Below are 20,660 nucleotides of genomic sequence, written 5' to 3'. Positions count from 1 at the left end.
GCTCCCAAACAGACTTCTAGAGAAAAATGTGGACAAAACCCACCCCAGCCCCTTTGCTTTAATGTAACTTTTCACTTGCTCTACTTTGTTTCCAATGACTATGCAAGTATGTAAATATATCTCATACCTGTGGTCTGCCAGTGAAACTTGCTGCAAATAGAAAAAAATAAAGGTTAGAAATACACGTGACTTTGCATCTTGACAGTTTAAAAAAAAAGTTATTATCAGGAAAACACATACTATAGAAGAAAAAAAATACTTATCTTTAAAAGACTAAACATTTAACAAGAAATGTTGTGCAGTCGTTTAATTCTTCATAAACTTACTTTCAACAAATTTATAGCATTATAATGATATAGTTAAAACTAATTGTTTCATTTTCACCACTGTAGCCATATCTAAACCCCTGAGTGATCTATTACATTATCATCTGTTCAAAATTCTTTGGACATCAATCAGATGTACAGACAAGACTTCTGCACAGTGTAGTACACCTGCCTACTTCTGAGGACCAATGACATAATAAGGGAAAAAGGGCATTATATCCATGATCAGTGGATCTGAAGGACAAAAAAAAGAAAAACAAAAACCAAACCACAAAACAACAAAAATCCACCATTGTATGTATTGCTAGCCTTATTATATGAATAATTGCTTCATAAAGGATATTTGAGATAAATAGAAAGATGGATTTTAAGATTAATTATAACATGAAACCCACAAAACCAAACAAATAAGCAAGACTACTATCTCTGTTAAACAGTCAAAATGGGATACAAATTATCTGCATAAAGCTCAGATGCTAGTAACTCCTTGATATGACTGTGGCCATGTCAGAAGAGACAAGTAAAGAGAAGATTGTGAAGGAAGACTTTTACTTTCTGGTTTGGTTTTACTTTTTTTTAATAATTGGACATGAACTCTTGTACATGAAGGCTGTTTTGATAAAATTGAGCTTGGATATAATAAAGAGTCTAAGGACTTCCTTTATTCTTTAAGGTTAGGAATACTGTGATGCCTAGACAGTCCATGGAATCTACATCATTTAAAGTCTTACAAAACAGATTTGACAATTGTCCAGCCAGGAAAACAGATCCCTCTCAAATGGCCACAGGAAAAGATGGTGGACTTGGATAGTCTGTCATGGTCTTCCTTAGCAAAACTCAGAGTCTAATGCCCTTTGTTGGGAGGGCCAGACTAATAATCCTCATTCCAGGCTTCTAAAACATTTAAGATATGAATCTGATAGTTAAAAAAATTTACTTCAAAGTAAAAGATGTTATAGAATGACTGAATGAGAGCAAACATAAGTAGTACCTACTAATAGGGGAAAGGTGGTTTAAGCAGACAATGGGGAAAAAAAATCCCATGAAATGTGGAAATGTGCTTTCTTTTAATCTTAAATGCTCAGATAGACTTCACAATTTGAAGGGGCCATGGTTTTTACTCGCAGTATTCTCCTGTCTCATTCAAGGTGTTTGCTCACGAAATCAAATTCTTTTTCTGTTTTCCAGTCCTGGAGAACACCCTTCGTTACCAAGCTTGTCCTAACACAATGCAATTTGCTTTAAATTCATTTGGGCCAAATGACCATGTAGCTGTGTAGCCACCTAGCAAGACAGTAACTTTCAAAACCAAGAACAAATGCTTGAGTTGCATTTTATACCAATTATACTGATTTGTATACACACACATCCTCGAGGTGTGCTGAGCAGCCCCACTAGTTGTTGACCTCAAATGAGATGCTCCTTAGAATCAAAACCTTAATTTGCAGAACAAGGGCCTCTGAATTGTTGAACTCATCAAAAATCAAAAAGGATAGCTGAAACAAGACTTTTTTGCTGGAACCTCATTTGCTTTTTCAAAACATGCAAGTTCCATCTTCTGTGATGCAGCAATGTGTGTTCAGGAGATAAAAGGGGTGTTTTAACAGGGCGCATAGAGTTTATGAAATAGCATAGAGTTGAGTCTTGATGCTTCCAAAAGGACTGGGCATAAACAGCCACTCTCTGACTTCTGCTTTTTAAAACTGATCATTATTATTACATTTCATTTGAAGCTTCCAACAGTTTTGAAAATATATCAAAGTTTTCACTACTGTTTTTCTAAGGCAAAAGTGCTGAAATACACATGTCTTTCTCTATATATATGTATAAATGTATTTTACAAAACCCACCATAATACATGAGACAGATTCTCACTTTTTCAAGTGCAGTGACACAGTAAGGAGGATCAGGGAAAATGTATGTCAGCTGATACAGGACATGCATAGGAACAAGCTGGTTTTCCTTTTGATCTCTCTTTAATAGACATTGAATAAAATATCAACTTCCAAAGCATTTAAGCAGGGAAAGGTGTTAAATGCTGCATTCACATATTTCCTCTGGTCTATTTAATAACTAGCTCAGTAATTAGTCTAAGGACTTTTTTTTTCAAGCTTTATTACAAAAACTGCATTCAGAAATTTTGAATCTGCATTCACTTAAGTTCTACAAAGGTCTTTATCAGCAGCTAGTGAGATTCTAGATGTCTTTCCTCTTATTTATGCACTGCTGAAAATTCAACATTGAGCTACAGGCTTTTCTTATAATGAATTGCTTCCACTTAAAACAAGAACATTTATCTACCTTCAAAAGTAGTGTATATTGAGGAATTTTAAGGAACAGAATTATACAGCTTGCATATATCTACACAAGAAATCTCCTAAGAGATATTTATTCTCCTAGTCAATACCACAAGAATGATTTTCTTTTTTCACAAGACCACCTCAAATTCAATATGATTCTCAAGACATATTTTGTTAAACTTACAGCAGCAAGCTGGAAATGTGTTGTTGATTTGCTCCATAACATCTGTTAGATCTGTGTTGGTATCATGAGGTGGAACTAACAAGTCATCTGGAGATATGACAACAAAAAAATCATTTTTGTAACAAGAGGAGAAAAAAAAAAGGACAACGACATTTTAAAAGGCATTCTTAGCCAACATTCCAGTTAATCACTCCTTTATATTTCACAGGAAAACAGTACCTGAAACCTTTGTAATGTGCAGGAACTATCATCGATAATTGCCAGCCTTGGGAGAGGACATGAAAGTTACATTATTGATTTGCAGTCAAACTCATTTCTCTTTCATTAAAACATAACCATTGCATCCAGGATTTAACTAGAAGTTGCCAGCAAGGAACAGTATATAAACATTTACAGTTAAATAAAATTACAAGATGAGGTAATTAAACTCAGTAGGTACTCTATTAAAATTCGGTTCCAATTGCAGATGATTTGTCATGTAACTTTCAGAGTGAATACACCATTTTTTCTCTGAAAAAAATACTAACATTTATCTTTTAAGTGGTCTTTAGTCAATATGTGTCAGCCATTTCAATACTGCTAAAATCACCCTTGCCATATCTTTGAAAAATGATGCTTAAAATTAGCCAAGAGAGTGGTTAGGGAACGTAACTGGTGTGTTGTTGGCAGTTTTATTGGACAGCATCTTTCATACTGCATGAAATCAGACTCAAGTTCCATGTTTTTCCAGATAAAGTAAAAACATAGGTTAATGCTGAATAAAAAATGTTCAGTACGCAAGAGAATATTTTTCCTGTTTTCTACAGAAATAAAATAATATTTAATCTATAACCCTAGGCTTAAAAACAGAAACAGGAAGAATTCGTACATAAGATAATTTGAGAGAAATATTTTCTCTTTTCCCCTGCTTTTGTCCATGCAATGGTCTGTAGTTATTTCTGCTAACTCATGGTGAAATTAGTGAGTTCTGTTACTGGAGAATTTAAAATAATCTTTCAACAGAGAAAGAAATCCCTTTATGTGCAGAGTCTGTACCCATAAATATTGAATTATTCATAAAGATGTGAACCTTTTGGGAGTGGGAACATCAAAATACCAGGATAAGCAGAGCTTACACAAGAATTTTTAAAGCAGACAGCAAGTGTAGATTATGTGATTTGGACATTTGTTCCTGTATCTGACAGATTACTTGGGTCCATGTGTGTACTGTAGCACAAACAGCTCTTGGCCACTTCAGTCCAATGAAGTCTGGTTCCCCTTTCAGTGAGGATGGATTTGCCCAGTAAATTCACTTGGTAAGAATAGCTGGAACCAAGGCGTCTATTGACAAAAGCCTGTAATTCAGTGTCACATGGATTCTTAGGATACTGCAGCTCTTCACAAGTGCGAGGAAGCAACACCTGCAGCTGCACTGAGCAGCAGCATCGCAAAGATCCGCTCCTTTTGATTTACAAATCTGTCCGGAAGGTGCCAACAAACCCCTCCAGCAGTCACCTATGGCCTCATGAGCACGTTATCTGATGAGAACACTCACCTGTCTGATGGAACTGCGAGCTTGTGTCCTGCTCCAGCGGGAAGCTGAGGGCAGAGTGCTGGGGCGACGCACAGGGGGAGGCGCCATTGACCCGGGAGTCTGACTCGGGCTACATTAAAGACAAGAAAACCCAAATTTAGGTTACTTGTATCCACATAATTTAATTGTAGGCTAGTATGCAGCCATTTTGTTCCTTTCCTTTTTAATGTGCTTTTTCTTGTTTGTTCTTCAAATTATTCAAAGTTGGCTCAAGTCTATACAACTGATGAGTGGTAAAAATCACCCAAACCAAGAACTTGTTAAAAGAAAATCTAGAAAGAAAATCTAGACTCAAGAAGCTGTTACAAGACTTCAGTTGATAGTCTTGATAAAAACAACGTTCTGTTGCATCACAAAAACACAAGGTTACATACAACACACACAGTATGCCAAGGTTCCCAGTCCAGCTCTGCAGAAAGACTACACAATGGGATCATTTAGGTTGTATTTATCTGCATGGGTATATATACACACAAACAGGACATTCAGCCAGGGCCCCATAAAAATATTTACAAGGATGACTGAGCATCCTTAAAAACAACTGTTCAATTATGAACTGATTTGTAGAACTCCAGAATCAAATGAACACTCAAGACAGACTCAAAACAACTTCATTAAATCCAAAAAGTGGTAGCCAGCCATCACTCCTGCTGATGCTGCTTCTCAACCTTTAGAAGACACCAAATTTGCAGGAATTTGTACTAAACAAACTTCTAAAAATTATGAGAAATAGCTTATATACTTTGAAAAGAAGCTTTTCTGGCCTCTTCAATTCACTTGAAGAATCACAGAAATCAATATTACATTTAGTTGTAACCATGTGTGTTTGAGATTACATTTAAATATACATATATGAACAGAAAATAAGAAAAGGCCATAGCAGCTCAGAAATATTGGAAGAGACCTTATTCAGGCATTTTTCCCTTCTTTTCTTTCCTTTCTTATTTTAAAAATTCCTTTTGAGGAGGAAACTAGTAATACAGTATTTGAACTTCAGAAGCGATTGTTCTGAAAAAAACATAAGTGAAATAATATTTACATCTGAAGTAGATTTAACTAAAATTGTTGCTGCTATCTCTTATCTTTTTGATTGCAAATCATGAGATTACTTCTAAACAGCTTAAGAAGCAGGTTATTCAAGTAAATCTGTCAAGAGCAGATACTGAAGTAATACAAAAGATCATTGCTTTTAATGATCTTTTTGAAACTGAGCAAGTACCTAGAGCAGCTATGAGACTTGATGCAGAGTTAGAATACAGAATGGCTGTTAATTTGTGCACAAATTTTTGCACTTCACAGCCTTTACTGAAATACTCAATTTCTTGAGATAGCTTCCAACCTAACAAAAACAATCTTCAGTAAAACTCCTCTAAATCTTATCTCTTTCAGCATGACAATACTAAAGGCCAGCTTGGACTTAAAGAATAAATCAAGAAATTTTAGTCTGCATAGGAGACAAAGAAAAATTGAAATGTTTTCAAGCCAGAGAAGGATTTCACTGTCAAGACACTTCTCTGAACAATGAATTACTATCAGGTAGTTAAGTAATTTGCTGCTCAGTACCAGGCTTCAATCCAGCTAAAGAGTCTAAGTAAAATGAGTGTGGTGATTTTAAATCAGAGAAGCGTAGGATTGCTTAACCCAGGCAATTCTGTATTGCCAGGAACCACTGTCTGAAATGTTAGAGCTGTAGTGGTAAAGAGACGAAGCAAATTCTCCACAGGTGAAGAGTCTCTTCAATACAGAACAACAGAATTAACTCCAGCAGCAGTCACTGCTTGCCCACCCCACAAACAGATGACAGAGAGAATGTGAATCATCCAAAATGCAAACTTGCACCTGGAGTAAATCTCTGCCTCTGGCCCTGTTCAAGCAGCAACTATGAATAAATTGTGCACAGATGAATGAGGGTGAATGAGAAGATCTGTACTGGACATACAAAACTGCAGCACAGCACCACATAGGCTCAGTCAAGGAGAGTGAGGCACTGCAAAGACAACAGCTCATGTTGATAGACAGAAACTAAATGCCTACAAACTCAGGTGATGAGTTTGTCAAGGTACCACTTAGTTGTTCTATTGTAAGTGATAGAAGAGCACTACAGAGCACCAGGACTGTCAGTGGATAATCTGAGAGAAAACAAAATATACTTGGAATACCTTACATTGATGTACCATATGTTGCTGTAGCAGTCAGAATGAAATATTGCAGCCGGATTTAAAAACAAGTCAAAACCCACAACACCATCATCTTCTAATCAGATGGCAATGCCTGATTACTTAATTTTCATTTAAATATACTGATAAATGATACACTGCATAGTTCAAGTGACTGCAATAAAAAGAAAAGCCTAAACAAACAAAACTCTTCTTCCAAATTAAGGACAATATTGTTATGCAGTTGAAGAGTGGAGTTTGGAGCAGAAAGTGAAGGTTTGTCACAGTGGTACAATTGCCTTAATATAACAATCAGATACTGGAAAATATTAAATGCAAGCCAGATGAGGATATGGTATGATTAAACAATTTTGTTGAAGAACATGAGAAAAATAACAGTAGAAAATCACATTGTATTTGACTCCATTTATATAACACTTACAAAATATGAGCACTTCCATCCTAACCCACTTCAGGTATCATGAAGTTCATGTATTCTTATTCAAAACAACTCAGCAGACAGCCCATAAGCCAGAAACCAAAAGCAACTAGCTCTAGATGTTATTATACACCTGCTGCTTCTTCTTGAAAGAAATAAAAGCAGGGATACTGAGCATGCCTCTATGGGAATGAGGGAGAGGTTTCCAACTCCAGTCTCAGAGAGTTTTCAAACTTCTTTTTAGGTAAAACCAAGCAAAGATATGAAGGGACAAATAAATCCTTCTCCAGAAAAGGATGAAGTCTTGGTTTTGTTTCTGTATTACAGCAGTTTTTAAAGCATTTCAAAGGAGATATTTATTTCAACCAGTTTTAATCTACAGTGACTTATTTCACTATGCCTCCTGCTGGTGTCCTTCCCAAAGAAGAGCCTGAAGTGCTCTGTGGCGTAATGGACAGCAAAGACATACCTGCTCTTTCCTTGACATCTGCTGCTTTTGGTAAAAAACCAAACTAAACCTCAGTGTTCCCAGTCTGAATCACAAGACACCTCAAAATGCCTATTTTACTACCACATTCATCACAGATATTTCTTCTTGCTCCAGAATTTTTCTCCCAGCTATAAAAGAAACAAACTCTCCTATGCTCTTCTGATAAAGCTCTTCTGATTTCAGCTGGAAAGAGAGTTGCAGCCCCTATTTATCTGATCATACAGCTGTTGACAGATGATTTTAGCTCCCACTAACTTCAATATCTAATCCAATATGAAACTTCTATTCAGTAGCTCAGAGAAAACAGAGAAAAATTCAAGCAGACTTTAAATGCCCTTCATAATAGGACTCACTTTGACTTTGCAAATGCAGCATCTATAAAGGCTGAAAAAAGAAAAATGATAATGGATTCTTTGTGTTTTCTCTGTCTGATTAACATGTTGGTATCAAAGCTGTCACATGCCAGTTCTGTTTCACCTTCCTCTTTGGCACCCTAATCAATCAGGCAGACAAAAACGACAACTTTCTGTGACAGTTACCAATCCTTTGGGCTTGCTAAAATAAAAATAGTATGGTATCCTCAGAATTGTGACCTGAAGTAGACAAATGTGCAGTGAGGATGCATGCATATTTCTGCTGAAGGTGCTCTCTAAAGAATGTCCTAGAATGCTCTCATCTAGATTAGGCAGCTACTACATGAAAGTTTCTAAATTTCATTAACTCTCTACCCCCATATCTCTGTATAGACAGACTCACTCCAATCTTTTGGAGAAAAAAAAAAAAAAAGTCCCAGTATTTTATACTCAGTGGTATAAAACACCAGTCAGGAGGCTAGTGGAAAAGAGGAATGGGCAGAGTTGCTGTTGATAGAATAGACAAACAGATGGCATGAAATGCCAGCCATGGCAAAGATATTGCTCTAAGACAGTTGTGTCCTTTAATACTAGTAATTATATTGTTGTTATATATTTTGAGATTGAGACTTATGAGTATCTTTCTTGCAAATCATCCATCTCATTAATAAAAAAAGGTATTCCTTTCATCCCCTAAAAATAACTGGGACAGTCAGCAAAAGCAAAACAAACAAATAAATATAAATAGGCTTCCAGTAAAGTCCTTCCCCAAGCAGTGAAAGAGATAAAGGCTGTCCTAAAAGGTAGTGGCCAAGCTGACAGAACAGCAAACATGCTGAAGAGTGGTCTTTTTTCTTCAGAAAGGGGACAGTAATAGAAATCAGTATTGCTTCATAATTCTATCAATGTCAAAATAAATTTTAAAGAACATTATTAAAAATTTAAATTATTTATACTTTCTGAATCGCCATCAGGGGAGTAGCCTCAACATTCTGGAAATAGTTTGTGAAACATCTGGTAAAATAAGTAATGAAATATATAGAAAGGCACATTGAAAAGCCACAGACAGGTTATAAAAGAAATAATGCAGATCTTCTCATATACTTGACTCTGCATGAGCCACTTTATTAAATGACAGAGTAGAAACAAAGACCTTAGGAAATAATACTTGAAACAATCAGAAGCATGGCATGACTCCCACAGAGACAGGACAAGGCGGACAGAAAGCACAAGAGCAACAGTTACAGTAAATGAGTTGTAAACACAGAAATACTGAATAATGTCACCTTTATTCTGCTTTACCCTATCTGAACCCAAAAGCTGCAGAATGCCTAGAAAATTCCAAAGGCAGAAATGATAATAATTACTGTCCCTTCTTCCACCCATTTAATCACAACAAAAATGTATACCCTAAAGGTGTTACTGAGAATGGTGTAAAGACTCCAAAAAGATTACAAAATTGTGAGATCATCCTTAGCTACATTAGGGGAAAAAAAAGGGGTTTAAGGGGTGAACAAGTTTCTGCTCTAAGCACTAAGCTGCAAGGGAACATGGGTTTGGCAGAACTTCTTTGTTTTATTCAGCCATGTTTCTTTGCAGATTTTAAACCCTTCTCTGAAAGACCAAGTATTGGCCACATATACCAAGATCATTACTTTATAAATTATTATGAACAATGCACCGGTTGCTATCTTCCCTATGAAATATTATAGCTACTCAAATACTGATTAAAATGCTAGAATAACAGCAGCAACAAAAAAAAATTTAGTCTGCTAGACAGGTAGGGAAGTCACTGGAACAGATGCATCTAAATCCTATTGAGCCAAACCTGCCTAGAAAATTGACAAAGCCAGCAAAACAAACAGCAAATACCTTAATCCCTGTAATGAGAGTATGATCTACAGCAGGAACTTAGGCCATTTTAATACCTGGTTTATGTAGCCTGTTTCTTGGCTTAGTTAAATCCCCTACTACATCTGACTCTTGGAAGGCAGGAAATACTTGCCTTACTGTACTCTGACCCAAACATAATGATTAATGAGAAGAAAACATTCATACAAATTTATCTTCATTACTCTGGCTTCCACACATGATGGTACAAACAACCATCTCTAACAACACCTTTGCTGCTGCTCTTACTGAGGTATTATGGTATAGGTTGCTCCTGTTATTTCTACAAGCCAGGTGTGCACATGCTGACTTCCAAAGCAATCAGCGTTCCTTCTGCCAACAAGCAAACCCTGTGATCTCCAGCTACCAGCACCTGCTAAAAGTCTCTTACCTTTTCACTTGTGTGAAAGACCACTTTGCTGTAGCTTACTGGTCTAAATATGCCACTTAAGAGGAACTGGATTTTTAATGTAATTAATTGCTCCTTTGTATTTCAGACATATCTTTGGCCATCTGTCTCTGGCATGCTAAGAGAGGTCTGAGTGACTAACTGTGATTAAACATAAACATATTATTTAAGGAAAGTGTCTGGTAAAATTTAAGTCAAGCATGGAATGTGGCTGGAATCATTACTTGGAGCGGGTCTATATTTTCTTCCCATGCTTTTTAATTAATGAGAAGCTATTGCTCTTGCTTGTGTTATTCTCAGTGTTCCCTAAGTTCTCATGATCACTCCAGCACTCACAATCATTTTCTGCTCATTTGACATTAACCATGTCAAAAATAAGAAATCAGCAAGAAAACAGGAATCAGCAATCAAAGATGACTGATTTGAAATGCCTTAAATAAAACAAGCATCTTCTAGATCCATTTTTTAACAATACTCATAGTAGAGTGTAAGAAAAAACATCTCATTAGAAATGACTGATTGCAACAGACCAAGAGTACATGGTGAAAATATCTGCAGTAAAATGTCAATGCCTTTGCTCCACCAAGAAATCCATTGTGCAGAAACCATATGGGGCAAAGTGTACAAGTACCTGCTCGAGCAGCTGCCGTAGCCTGTGAAGCTGAGACTCCAATTGTTTATTGTGATCTTCCAATATTTGCATCCTTGCTTCCAGACGACCTTTATGCTGCCTCAGGAGTTTAGCTTCAGCAATGAGCTCAGCATCTTCAGCAGCATGTTGAGGTGACACAACAGAGTCGGGAGGTGACGCAAGAGGGTTTATTCCTCTCCGAAGATGTTGCTCCTTTAGTTGCTCATATTCTATCTGCAGACTCCTGGGATATGAAAAGTGGAGGAGAATGATGACTTAATCAAGTAAATGAAAATAAAAGACTTCTTAGATCAAACAATGTTAGCATCTCCAACTAAGAACACAAAGAGCTCAAACAAAGACAATGTCTTGACTTATGTTTTATGGGGGATTGAAAACAAGGCAGTGAAGTAAAAGTGAAACTAATTTATTTTTTCACAGACACCTCCCTCTTCTAACAGAGCCAGCCTATGTACGATATCTGCCTTGATTGTGGATTGTTGTTTGGGTTTTTTTGCTAAAATCATAACTTCTAGGTCTTTCTCATCTTCAACATAGTACATGCATAGCTCAAACAACAACAAAATGACAATTCAGACACCAGTATGATGATTATGAGACCTTTGCTCTTCCTCAAGGTCAGCAATGATACGCTCCAACTCTCCCCGCTCTTCCTTCTCCACCGACTTGAGTATCTGAGCAGGACTCTGTGGCTGACTCACGGGTGACTCTCCTCCCAGCGTCTGACAATACTGCTGGATAAGGGCATGCTCATCCTCTCTGAAACAATAAAACAACACAGATAAAGACAGAGCAGTAAAACATTTATTATGTGAGCAAACATCTCTATCAAGCTGAGGGATTTTGTTTGTTTATGGAGAAAGATTAAGCAAGAAGAAGAAATTAAGCCTGAAAAACATACTGAAAGGATACCATAAAAACATATAATGCACAGGAAAAAAAAAAGATTAATCTGTAGTAAAGGATCAACTTAGTTCAATCTATGCATAAAGAATAAATGCTGCAAGTGGTTTGAAAAGAAAGAATGAAAACAAGAATCAGTGGTTTGAAAAGAAAAGAATGAAAACAAGAATCAGCAATCAAAGATGACTGATTTGAAATGCCTTAAATAAAACAAGCATCTTCTAGATCCATTTCTTAACCATATGTGACTTTTTTGAAATTTTTAGGAGATAATTTTGGTTTGCTTAATTTACCTGATAAGATCAGAGAACAAAAAGTCCCATTAAAATTAGAGAAAAAAGTTCCATTTTTATCCCCCCCTTTTGATATACCATACAAGACCTTGAAATTCTGCATTGGTAGTAGATGTCCTTTGTAGACGTTCAGGGACAGAAATAAACTATAGCACTGTCCTCCTCCTGACTCACATGAAATTACCTTCTGATAAGGAGATACAGAAGTCCTGACACTTTCAATTATGCTTTAATACCCAAGTGAATTTGGTTTTGTACAGATGTGCCTTACTTTCCAAGTTGCTAGCTTTTCTCCATAAATAAAGTCAGATGGATAGAAAGTGAAAGACACCACATCCTAAAACCAGTTTACTTGCTTGCCTCAAGAAGGATGAATCAACAACAGAAAAACATATACTATTCATTTTTAAGAGAGAAGTTTCTGCAGCAGTAAAAATGATAAAAAACCCCTCCTTGAATTATTTCCTTTAACTGACTACAAACCAGATACTGCATACATTACGATATCATGAAGTATTGGCACAAACTTTACCTTAAAGATCTCCTACAGTTAAAGCATGGTCAGAGCAGAATGGCACACACATGGGCAGTATATACACACATATTCAGATATTATTTAGAAAAGAGACTTTTTCACATTAAAAATGTTTTTAATGTGAAAAACATTTTACCTCCTGTTGTTGGAAACTAGCAGTTGCAAATTCTGCTATCCACTGGTTATGAAATGAAAAGCATCCTCAAAATCAGAAGTTCACTATATGCAAAGAATTTATTTTCCAAATAAAAGTGTAATGGAGATTTTCAGGATGCTTTAAAAAATTCCCTGACAGTCAATTTAACATCTTTCATCACAGAATTTCCAAATGCACTGTCTCATTTGAATAAATAGCAAAACCAGTTATTAAGAAAAGTATACCCTGGAAGAAACAGCAGTTATTTCTGTAGTGAGAAATAGTTTATAAATAAATGCATGTAGAAGTGAAAATCATTAGGTGTCTTATGGGACATGCATATGGTTTAGGGGGTACATCAGAAATAAGTTCAAACTCTTGGGACAAAAGGAGAAAATGTTCATGACAGGAACAGATGAGAGTTGCATAAATACTGTTTGTGAAATGAAAAATCTTACTTTATCCTGTTAAAGTACCATTTGCTCAGTATATCAATACCAATTTAAAAGCATTATCAGCATTAAAAACAAGACAAAAAGGCCAAAGATTTAATAAATCCTGATTCCTGGTGTGTCTCTCTTGGAAAAGAACTTCTATCATTTAGCAAAATGATTGGGTTCTCTGTAGTACTGCCTAAGACAAAATTTGTACTGAAGGCTAATCTCATGGTAGAACAGCACCAAATTATTTCTTCCCAAGGATAACTATTCACTATCTACCCAAAGCTATCATGTGGCCTTCTACTTCCCAACCCATCATCAAGACTTGAAAATTTAGACTTGTGCAAACAATGAAATGTACATCAAGTAACACTGTGCCTGCTGAAAAAAAAATCCAAACAAGAAAATATATAGCCTGTGGCAGTTCTGTCCACTGGATGAAAAACCTAATTATTGAGTTTTGCTCTTAAAAATGAGTAGAAAGTTAAAGAAAATAATGTACATTCACTCATTTCTTAGCTGCCTTGGGCTGTTGTCAGTACAGACATGGCAACATGGATCTTCCAATGAATAAATTTAATGAATTTTTTTATTAAATACACATATATGGAAAGAGTTAAATGTAATTGGGGTTGCATGTACATTTAAGTCCTTAAAAAAATAGTGACATCCAAGAGTGCTAGCTGAAAAAGAAACAAACAGATCAGTGTTCCTTTTCCCTCATTATCTACAAAACAAAACAAACAAAAAAAAAGCCTTTAACTGCTTTATCTTCTTCACTACTTGAGTGATCTCAGGGAAATTCATAATCACTATTGTTCTTCATCAATACTTCAATGTCTATTTGAAATTAAAACAAAGGCTAGTGCAGTTAATGGAGTTTGGATCAGGTCCCAATGTGATAATTAAAACCTCATTGTACTTCTATACCCTTTAGTCATCCTGACAAAAATACCCTACTTCTTTTAACAAAATTTTTGCCAAAGTGATGTAACCCCTCTGGGGGCTTCAAACAGCCCTGCAAAACGTGCAGAGTACCCTGGGACTGAAATTACCACAGCGAGCCAAGAGTGACGGCAGCTCAATGTCACCCCTTGGGCAAGCACAGAACCAGAGTTAAAGCAGGCAGGTGAGAGAACACAGCTTTATCAGCTGGGCTTCAAAACACTGCTTACATGTGAATTTCAGTGATGCTGTGTGACCACACATACAGCCTTCTTTTGTGCAAGGGTGTTGATGATGTCAGGAAATGTTTACTTGATCTAGTTCAGTCTGGTTATTTTCATTAGGCATCAAAAAGTTGCTATCTATGCTTTGAAATGGTAAAATAGTTTATACACAAAATTTAGAACACCTAAACCGAATATTTTTAAAAATAAGGCTCTGTGAAGCTGGATTTATTATATTAATTGTAAGTTGTTAAACCTGAGAATTTGTAACCTCAATTTTTAATGAAACTTATAAAGGCTTTTAAAAAAGAGTTTGCACAATGAGTTTACAATACAATAAATGCTTACATACTATATTGTGGTCCAGTAGATGAGATCAACACAGCCAAATACAGCTCATTTTATATTTTGGTCTCAAAGTTATTCAGTCTAGAAAAAGATTCATTTCCCTTCTCTCCCACTGGTTCAGAGCCTCAGAAAGCCTACTGGAGAGGCTGTGAATATTGATTACTCCTTTTTTAGGCATCCCATGTTGCAACTGACAGCATGCTTTCCTCACAGGCATTTGATAAAGGAAGGCTTCTGCAGCAAAACTGTATTTTCACCATGTTTTCTACCTTTGGTCTGTCTTGCAAAATTACTAGTTTGAAAAAACACAACCTTGAAACTGAACCAACAAACCTCACGACTTTAATTAGGATAGATTCATTAGTAGCACAGGAATCCCAGGACAGGGCTTCAAATGACCTGCAACATAAGGTCATTGTTCTATGCCAGGCAAATACTTTCATTTGGAGAATCTGGGACATGGTTCTGTTGAAGTGGTAGGAGATGGTGATCAGCAATCAAAATAAAAGCATAATGTAAAATTTAATTGCTCATTTTTTCTGGTTGTTTTATTGAATACCCTGTGCTTTGAGGAACAGCTAGAAGTACACAAAGTCCTTTGACAGTAGAGGCTGCAGTTTCTATTCTGCATTTCACCATAGTAAAAAGCAACAAACAAGACATCCCAGGAGATCAGACTTGAAAGAAGTACATCTCAGAGGAGAAGAACACCCCAACAAAGAAGCCCAGGGAAAACACCTTTGAAGGATCCTATTCTCTTTGTGGACATATATTTTCAAGACATCTATTCCAAAACATGCATTGTGCATAGAGGAAGCAAGAGGCAAATAAAGCTGCATATAACCTCTCTTTTATTTGACTATGTTGTAGGAAGAAAATATAGATTTCTTGACCACCAATTTTTATCAGTGCATTATTTTATCTGATTTAGAAAACTGCTAAATTTGATTTAAGATAGGTAGATGTGGCTATTTGTGAACTTGCCTCATTGACAATTTTAACTTTTGCTGTAGCTCTCATACTAAGCACCATGTGTTCTAGTCCAAATAAAGTGTACATCGACCTATTGATGCTATGAGACATACTAGAATAAGGATACAAAAGGTACTCAAAAATACTTCATCTAATTTACTTGGTCTTCTCCTAATTTTACCATCTCATGAAATTAGTTTCTCCTTGTGACAAGATACCTTTTAACCCCTTACATCATGTCACAGTATTCAGTTATTATATACTGGGGCTCCAGTTTGACTTACACCACATTAAGTAGCAGTGCCAGGTAAAAGTATCAATGACCTTCACTTAATGAACCTGTTCCTACTTCCGAAACTGAGTGCAGGGTCCCCTAAAAAATAAAATTTCAGATATGTTCCAACTCTGCCTTAAGATGAGTGTGAAATAGCATCAACAATGCTGTGGATATGAAGATAACTGCTAGTAAAGGCACAAACCAGAAACAGCTAGTAAGTCTGCATTTTTTCTGAAAGTATTTATATTGTGCCCACTGCAATTCACTTCAGTATGGGCTGGTTAGGATAGTTCATACCTTACAGGAATAGGAGAGTTACACTCTTGTCCTATTTCTCTAACAATTTTTATTTTCATTCTAATACATTTTGATAATGATTTATCAAATTGTGAGGCATAGTTTTCTGTTAGAAACACTATTTATCATTCCTTATTGTAAAGACTTAATTTTCTCCTTATGCTCATCTTAATTTGTGGACAGGTAAGTCTGCTTTAAAGATAGAGATGCTTTTGCATGAATTAAAGTCAAATAAAGTTCATCAAAACATTCTAGCCTAAACATTTAGAACTCTCCAATGTCAGGAGAAGATGAAATGAAGGGAAAACATTTCTGTTCACTGTATTTGTATCAGAAAATTCATGCATGAGAGCATTAGAATGCTTTTAAAGAAGCTGGACATACTACAGTAGAGACCTTTTTTTGCTATCTACAACTATTTTTCTGATTAAGAAAAAAGCATTTTTAATGGACTTCACATATCTCTTGAAAAGGGGAGTGTTGGAAAGGCTTAGTCAGAGAGATAAAAGTCACAATGACATTCAAGAAAACAGGTTAGTTAAAACCCAAGAATTATCTTTGATGAGTGCTTTCTTAATCAAATGCCATATTGCAAAATGTTCCTGAAAATAAACTCATTACGTTTAACTAACAGCAGAAGTTCTCTTATTCAAATGTAGATGACTTCTTACACATAATCTCTGAAGCATGAAGAATGTTAAAAGTATTGTGAACTTGATAAGACCAAAGAAGTAACTTTCAAACTCAAGTGCAACACTGCCTCTGTTCTATATTCACATTAAACTGAAGGACTCTTCAGGACCGATAAAAATAAGATCATGAAGCAGAAATCCAATTATGAGAAGCAAAGAATTTGATTTCTAAATCAGTAATTGTTTCCTGAATGTTTGAAATAATACTGTAAAAAAATAAAAAAGGCAGCTTGGCTCAGAGCTCTACATCTGAACTGAAAAAACACGTATTCACATTTTAAATTGCTCCTTTGAATTCTATCCATATAAGAATGGTTACACCATCCCCATTTCTATGTTAAGAGGCTTTTAAAAATATAAGTTTGAACTATAATCCTAAACTCCCAATGTTTCAGCAATGTCTGATCCAAACTGGGATACAAACTTCATAGCTCTGTAGTTCCCTGGAACTACAAGAAGGGCTGTCAAGCACTGGAACAGGCAGCCCAGGGCAGTGGTTTGAGTCACCATCACTGGAGGCATTTAAGGGAGGTAGATGTGGCACTCGGGAACATGCTTTAGTGGTGGACTTGGACAGCTGGATTAGTGGTCTTAAAGGTCTTTTCCAACCAAAACGATTCTATAACTATAGTTTAAACTTTAAACCACAGGTCTTCAGAATTTTGAGTATTCAGTACTTAATGAGAGCATGCATTGTAATCTGCAAGTAAAACAGAAGGTGCCACTGTGTACAGGGTTACTTTCTTGCCCATATTTTGTTTGCGTAACAGTCCCCTGAGACCCAAATTCAGAGTTCCCTCTCACTTGCTGGTACACAAGCTTTCCATCTTGATTTTTTTTCTAAGGAAAAGGAATGCAGGGAAATTGCTTTAAAATCAACAGCTGATTTACCAGTAAAAATCAAGCACACACTCTGCTTTTCACCACTGGGATGGATGGTTGTTTTGTCTTTGTATATGAGTAGGCTCATTAATCTCAAAATACACAACTCAAATGTATGAGTATTTAGCTGCCTTCAAGTTTGCAGCTTTCCTGCCAAATGACAGTGCGTTTGCTTTTCTTTTTTTGTGGAAGGGAAATCAAAAGGGAATATTTTGGCTGCATTTCTCTCACTGGTGAGTGTGCCAATGACAGAAACACATAAAAAACAGTTCACATGAAAAAGTTTTATTTGGTCTGTAAATAGAGTTAATTAATCAGGAAAGAGGCAACATTTAAAGGGGATCATATGTGCTTCTTTTAAGCAAAGTAAATTGTTAATAGTGTACTACCTACAGATAGAATAATCTCCTTATTAAATTTTAAAACAGTAAATGAAAGTACTACTGAGACCTTCAGTATTTTTAAACTAAAGCTGAAAAAGAACAATTTCAGTTTTCTTCTTTAAAAAGGCTGACGGTATTTGTTAATAACTTAGAAGAGGCAGAGTCCTACAATGCTGATTTAATCAACTGAACTGATGATAAAGTGAGGTTAAAAAATTTGTTTCTACATTAAAAAAGAATTATTTAATTCATCAGCAATTCAAGGGGTTCTATGTTTTCCAAGCATAGAACCAATGCATTTTAATTAGTTTTTACAATAAAGATGACACATAATTAAAAAAAAAAAAAAGACAAAATTGGTAAAATTAATGTAGGACTATCTTTATTACACAGGACAATTCCAGGTACAAACAGATGGATGAGCAGCCAGAAAACTGAAATATAAACAAGAAGCAGCAACACTGCTCTGACTTAGAAGAATCTTCAAAGTAGAGATGATTTTTTATTTTAATAAGAAAGTTGTCTAGGGTCTAGCAAAAGCCTAGAAAAGGATTATTTTATTTTATACTATGATAAATGCAGAAAAGGAATACAAAGTAGAAGGCACAGAGCTGTGGGCTTTTAGAAGTCACATGAAATATGCCCACTTTTGAAGCAGAATGGCTGACAAACACAGAGTTCCCACACACCATCAAGTGAACATCACCAATTTCTACAATTGGTGCTTGGAATAATTAAACTTATAGAGGCATCCTTGGGCTCATACATATTAGTTGCTCTCACTGGCACTAAATCCTGTGTTAGAACTGCTGAAGATTTTAGCATGAACCTATAGCCAAAGCTCCTGAGAGGCACAGTGAGCCTGAGGTACTTACACGCTTCCTGTGGTGGAGCTGCTGTCCATGAGGAAGGAGCCATTGGTCCTTTCCATCTGTGCAAGCCTGAAAGGCAAAGATCACGACTTTCAGACCTCATGCTGCACAATTGGAACAGTGGCAGTGGGAAAATCAATTCTACTTAGAAACAGCTCAGATATGGCAATCTTTGTATACATGATTAGGAATAAACTCCCTAGATTTTGTGATGAAAACCTATAATCCAGAGGACTTTTATGAGAAACTTGTGCTATCATTAATTAATTCTACTTGCCAAACAGCAACAAAAAGTGTATTTTCTCCCTCTATCATAATTATCATTAGCATCACCACAACTCGCATGGCAAAATTAGTTAAAAAGATGTTTTCACAGATGGTTTTCTTTTTGAATTTTCTAAAGCTGGACTAACAAAAGAGGATGAATCCTTTTTAAATATAGAACATGAAACATTTGAAATTATACTCGGCAAATAATACCACACTGTGGACAGACAAGTCCTGTGCAACACCACAAAAAGCACTATAATTGCAGGGAATCATTGCCTACACTTCCTCATTTTGGAAGCAATTAATGTAAAAAGACCAGATTATTAGACTGTATGTACAAGGTCACATAGTTATTTAAAATCAAAGCAGAAACTTTCTATCTGTTCAGGTATCCAGGAAAGATGTACCTTATGTACACAAGAGATGTACATAAAAATTTAGGAACACTTAATGCTCTACACATATATTCAACTGTACCAAACAGGGCTATTTCCTTTACTATAAAGATATCTTAATTTCACCTATATTTTTGCAAGTGCATTGTGCATTACTATAGACATCTTCAAACTTCCTTTTGAAAGGAATATGCAAGGCTGTAAAGAAAGGGAACTCTGGTGACTTCTTTTAGAATGGAGCAAATTTGCCCTTCTCTACATTTGTTACTACTCCTGAGGTCAAAGACAAGGCATAAATGAAGGCATACACTGAATGTCAACTTGACTGCCTTTTCCACCTTGGCTGGACTGGGACATTGTGCTCCCACATCTCCCCTGAAGGGAAGAGAATCTCTGAAGTGACTCAGGACAAATCAGATCATCTCTGCTTTAGGACATCTCAAACAAATCTAGTTCACAGTGAGCAACATGCTTACAAGTCACCTTTATAAAGCTGCTAAGCTCAGCATATTTAAATCTTTTGATGAAACATAATTCTAGAAATTAATCTTCACAATCCCTTTGTCATGTAGGGAAGTAGTACAATCCCCATTACTTTCAAGAGAGAAGGGCCTGCCCTGGATCCCTTAGTGAGTAACAAATATTTCAACTCACAAATGCAGATGACACTGATATTGTCACATTTAGGATTCCCATCAGTAATGAGGATTTGCTTGGGATACTATATGGAACCAGCAGATGGCCCTAAGCAGGGAGCACAGAGAGACAGGGAAGGGACCCTAGGATAGCAAAAAGCCTTCAGGGTATGATAGAAACTCTAAGCTGAGGAAGGAAATTAAAAGCAACTCAGAGGTGACACAGTACAAGAACAGGAAGATGATACCTTGTTCCAGGAATGGGATTTTGTGAACAGAAAAGTGGGAGTTGAATGTTCTCCAACCAGTGACAGTGAAGGCTTTAAGCCATAATATACTGTTTCTGCTGGGCACTGTCTTATTAGGGAAGCCCTGATAATATTTCTTTA

The 20,660-nt window shown here is 36.1% G+C and overlaps 1 protein-coding gene across 6 annotated transcripts in view; it reads right to left on the bottom strand.

The window, feature by feature from the left end:
* Positions 1–20,660, bottom strand: part of UTRN (utrophin) — a 341,485-nt gene that overhangs the window by 2,655 nt on the left and 318,170 nt on the right. For all 6 annotated transcript variants that reach the window (XM_064708388.1, XM_064708386.1, XM_064708389.1 and 3 more), the window contains 6 exons: positions 18,975–19,040; positions 11,373–11,531; positions 10,752–10,995; positions 4,345–4,453; positions 2,811–2,897; positions 128–150 (listed from right to left, as the gene is read on the bottom strand). In XM_064708388.1, coding sequence (XP_064564458.1) covers positions 128–150; positions 2,811–2,897; positions 4,345–4,453; positions 10,752–10,995; positions 11,373–11,531; positions 18,975–19,040 — 688 coding nt within the window. The remainder of the gene's footprint in view (positions 1–127; positions 151–2,810; positions 2,898–4,344; positions 4,454–10,751; positions 10,996–11,372; positions 11,532–18,974; positions 19,041–20,660) is intronic.

This window comes from Zonotrichia leucophrys, chromosome 3 (genome assembly GCF_028769735.1).
Source record: "Zonotrichia leucophrys gambelii isolate GWCS_2022_RI chromosome 3, RI_Zleu_2.0, whole genome shotgun sequence".
In the NCBI taxonomy this organism is placed as follows: domain Eukaryota; kingdom Metazoa; phylum Chordata; class Aves; order Passeriformes; family Passerellidae; genus Zonotrichia; species Zonotrichia leucophrys.
Note: the sequence above shows the minus strand (reverse complement) of the source record. Positions and strands in the feature narration are given on the sequence as shown.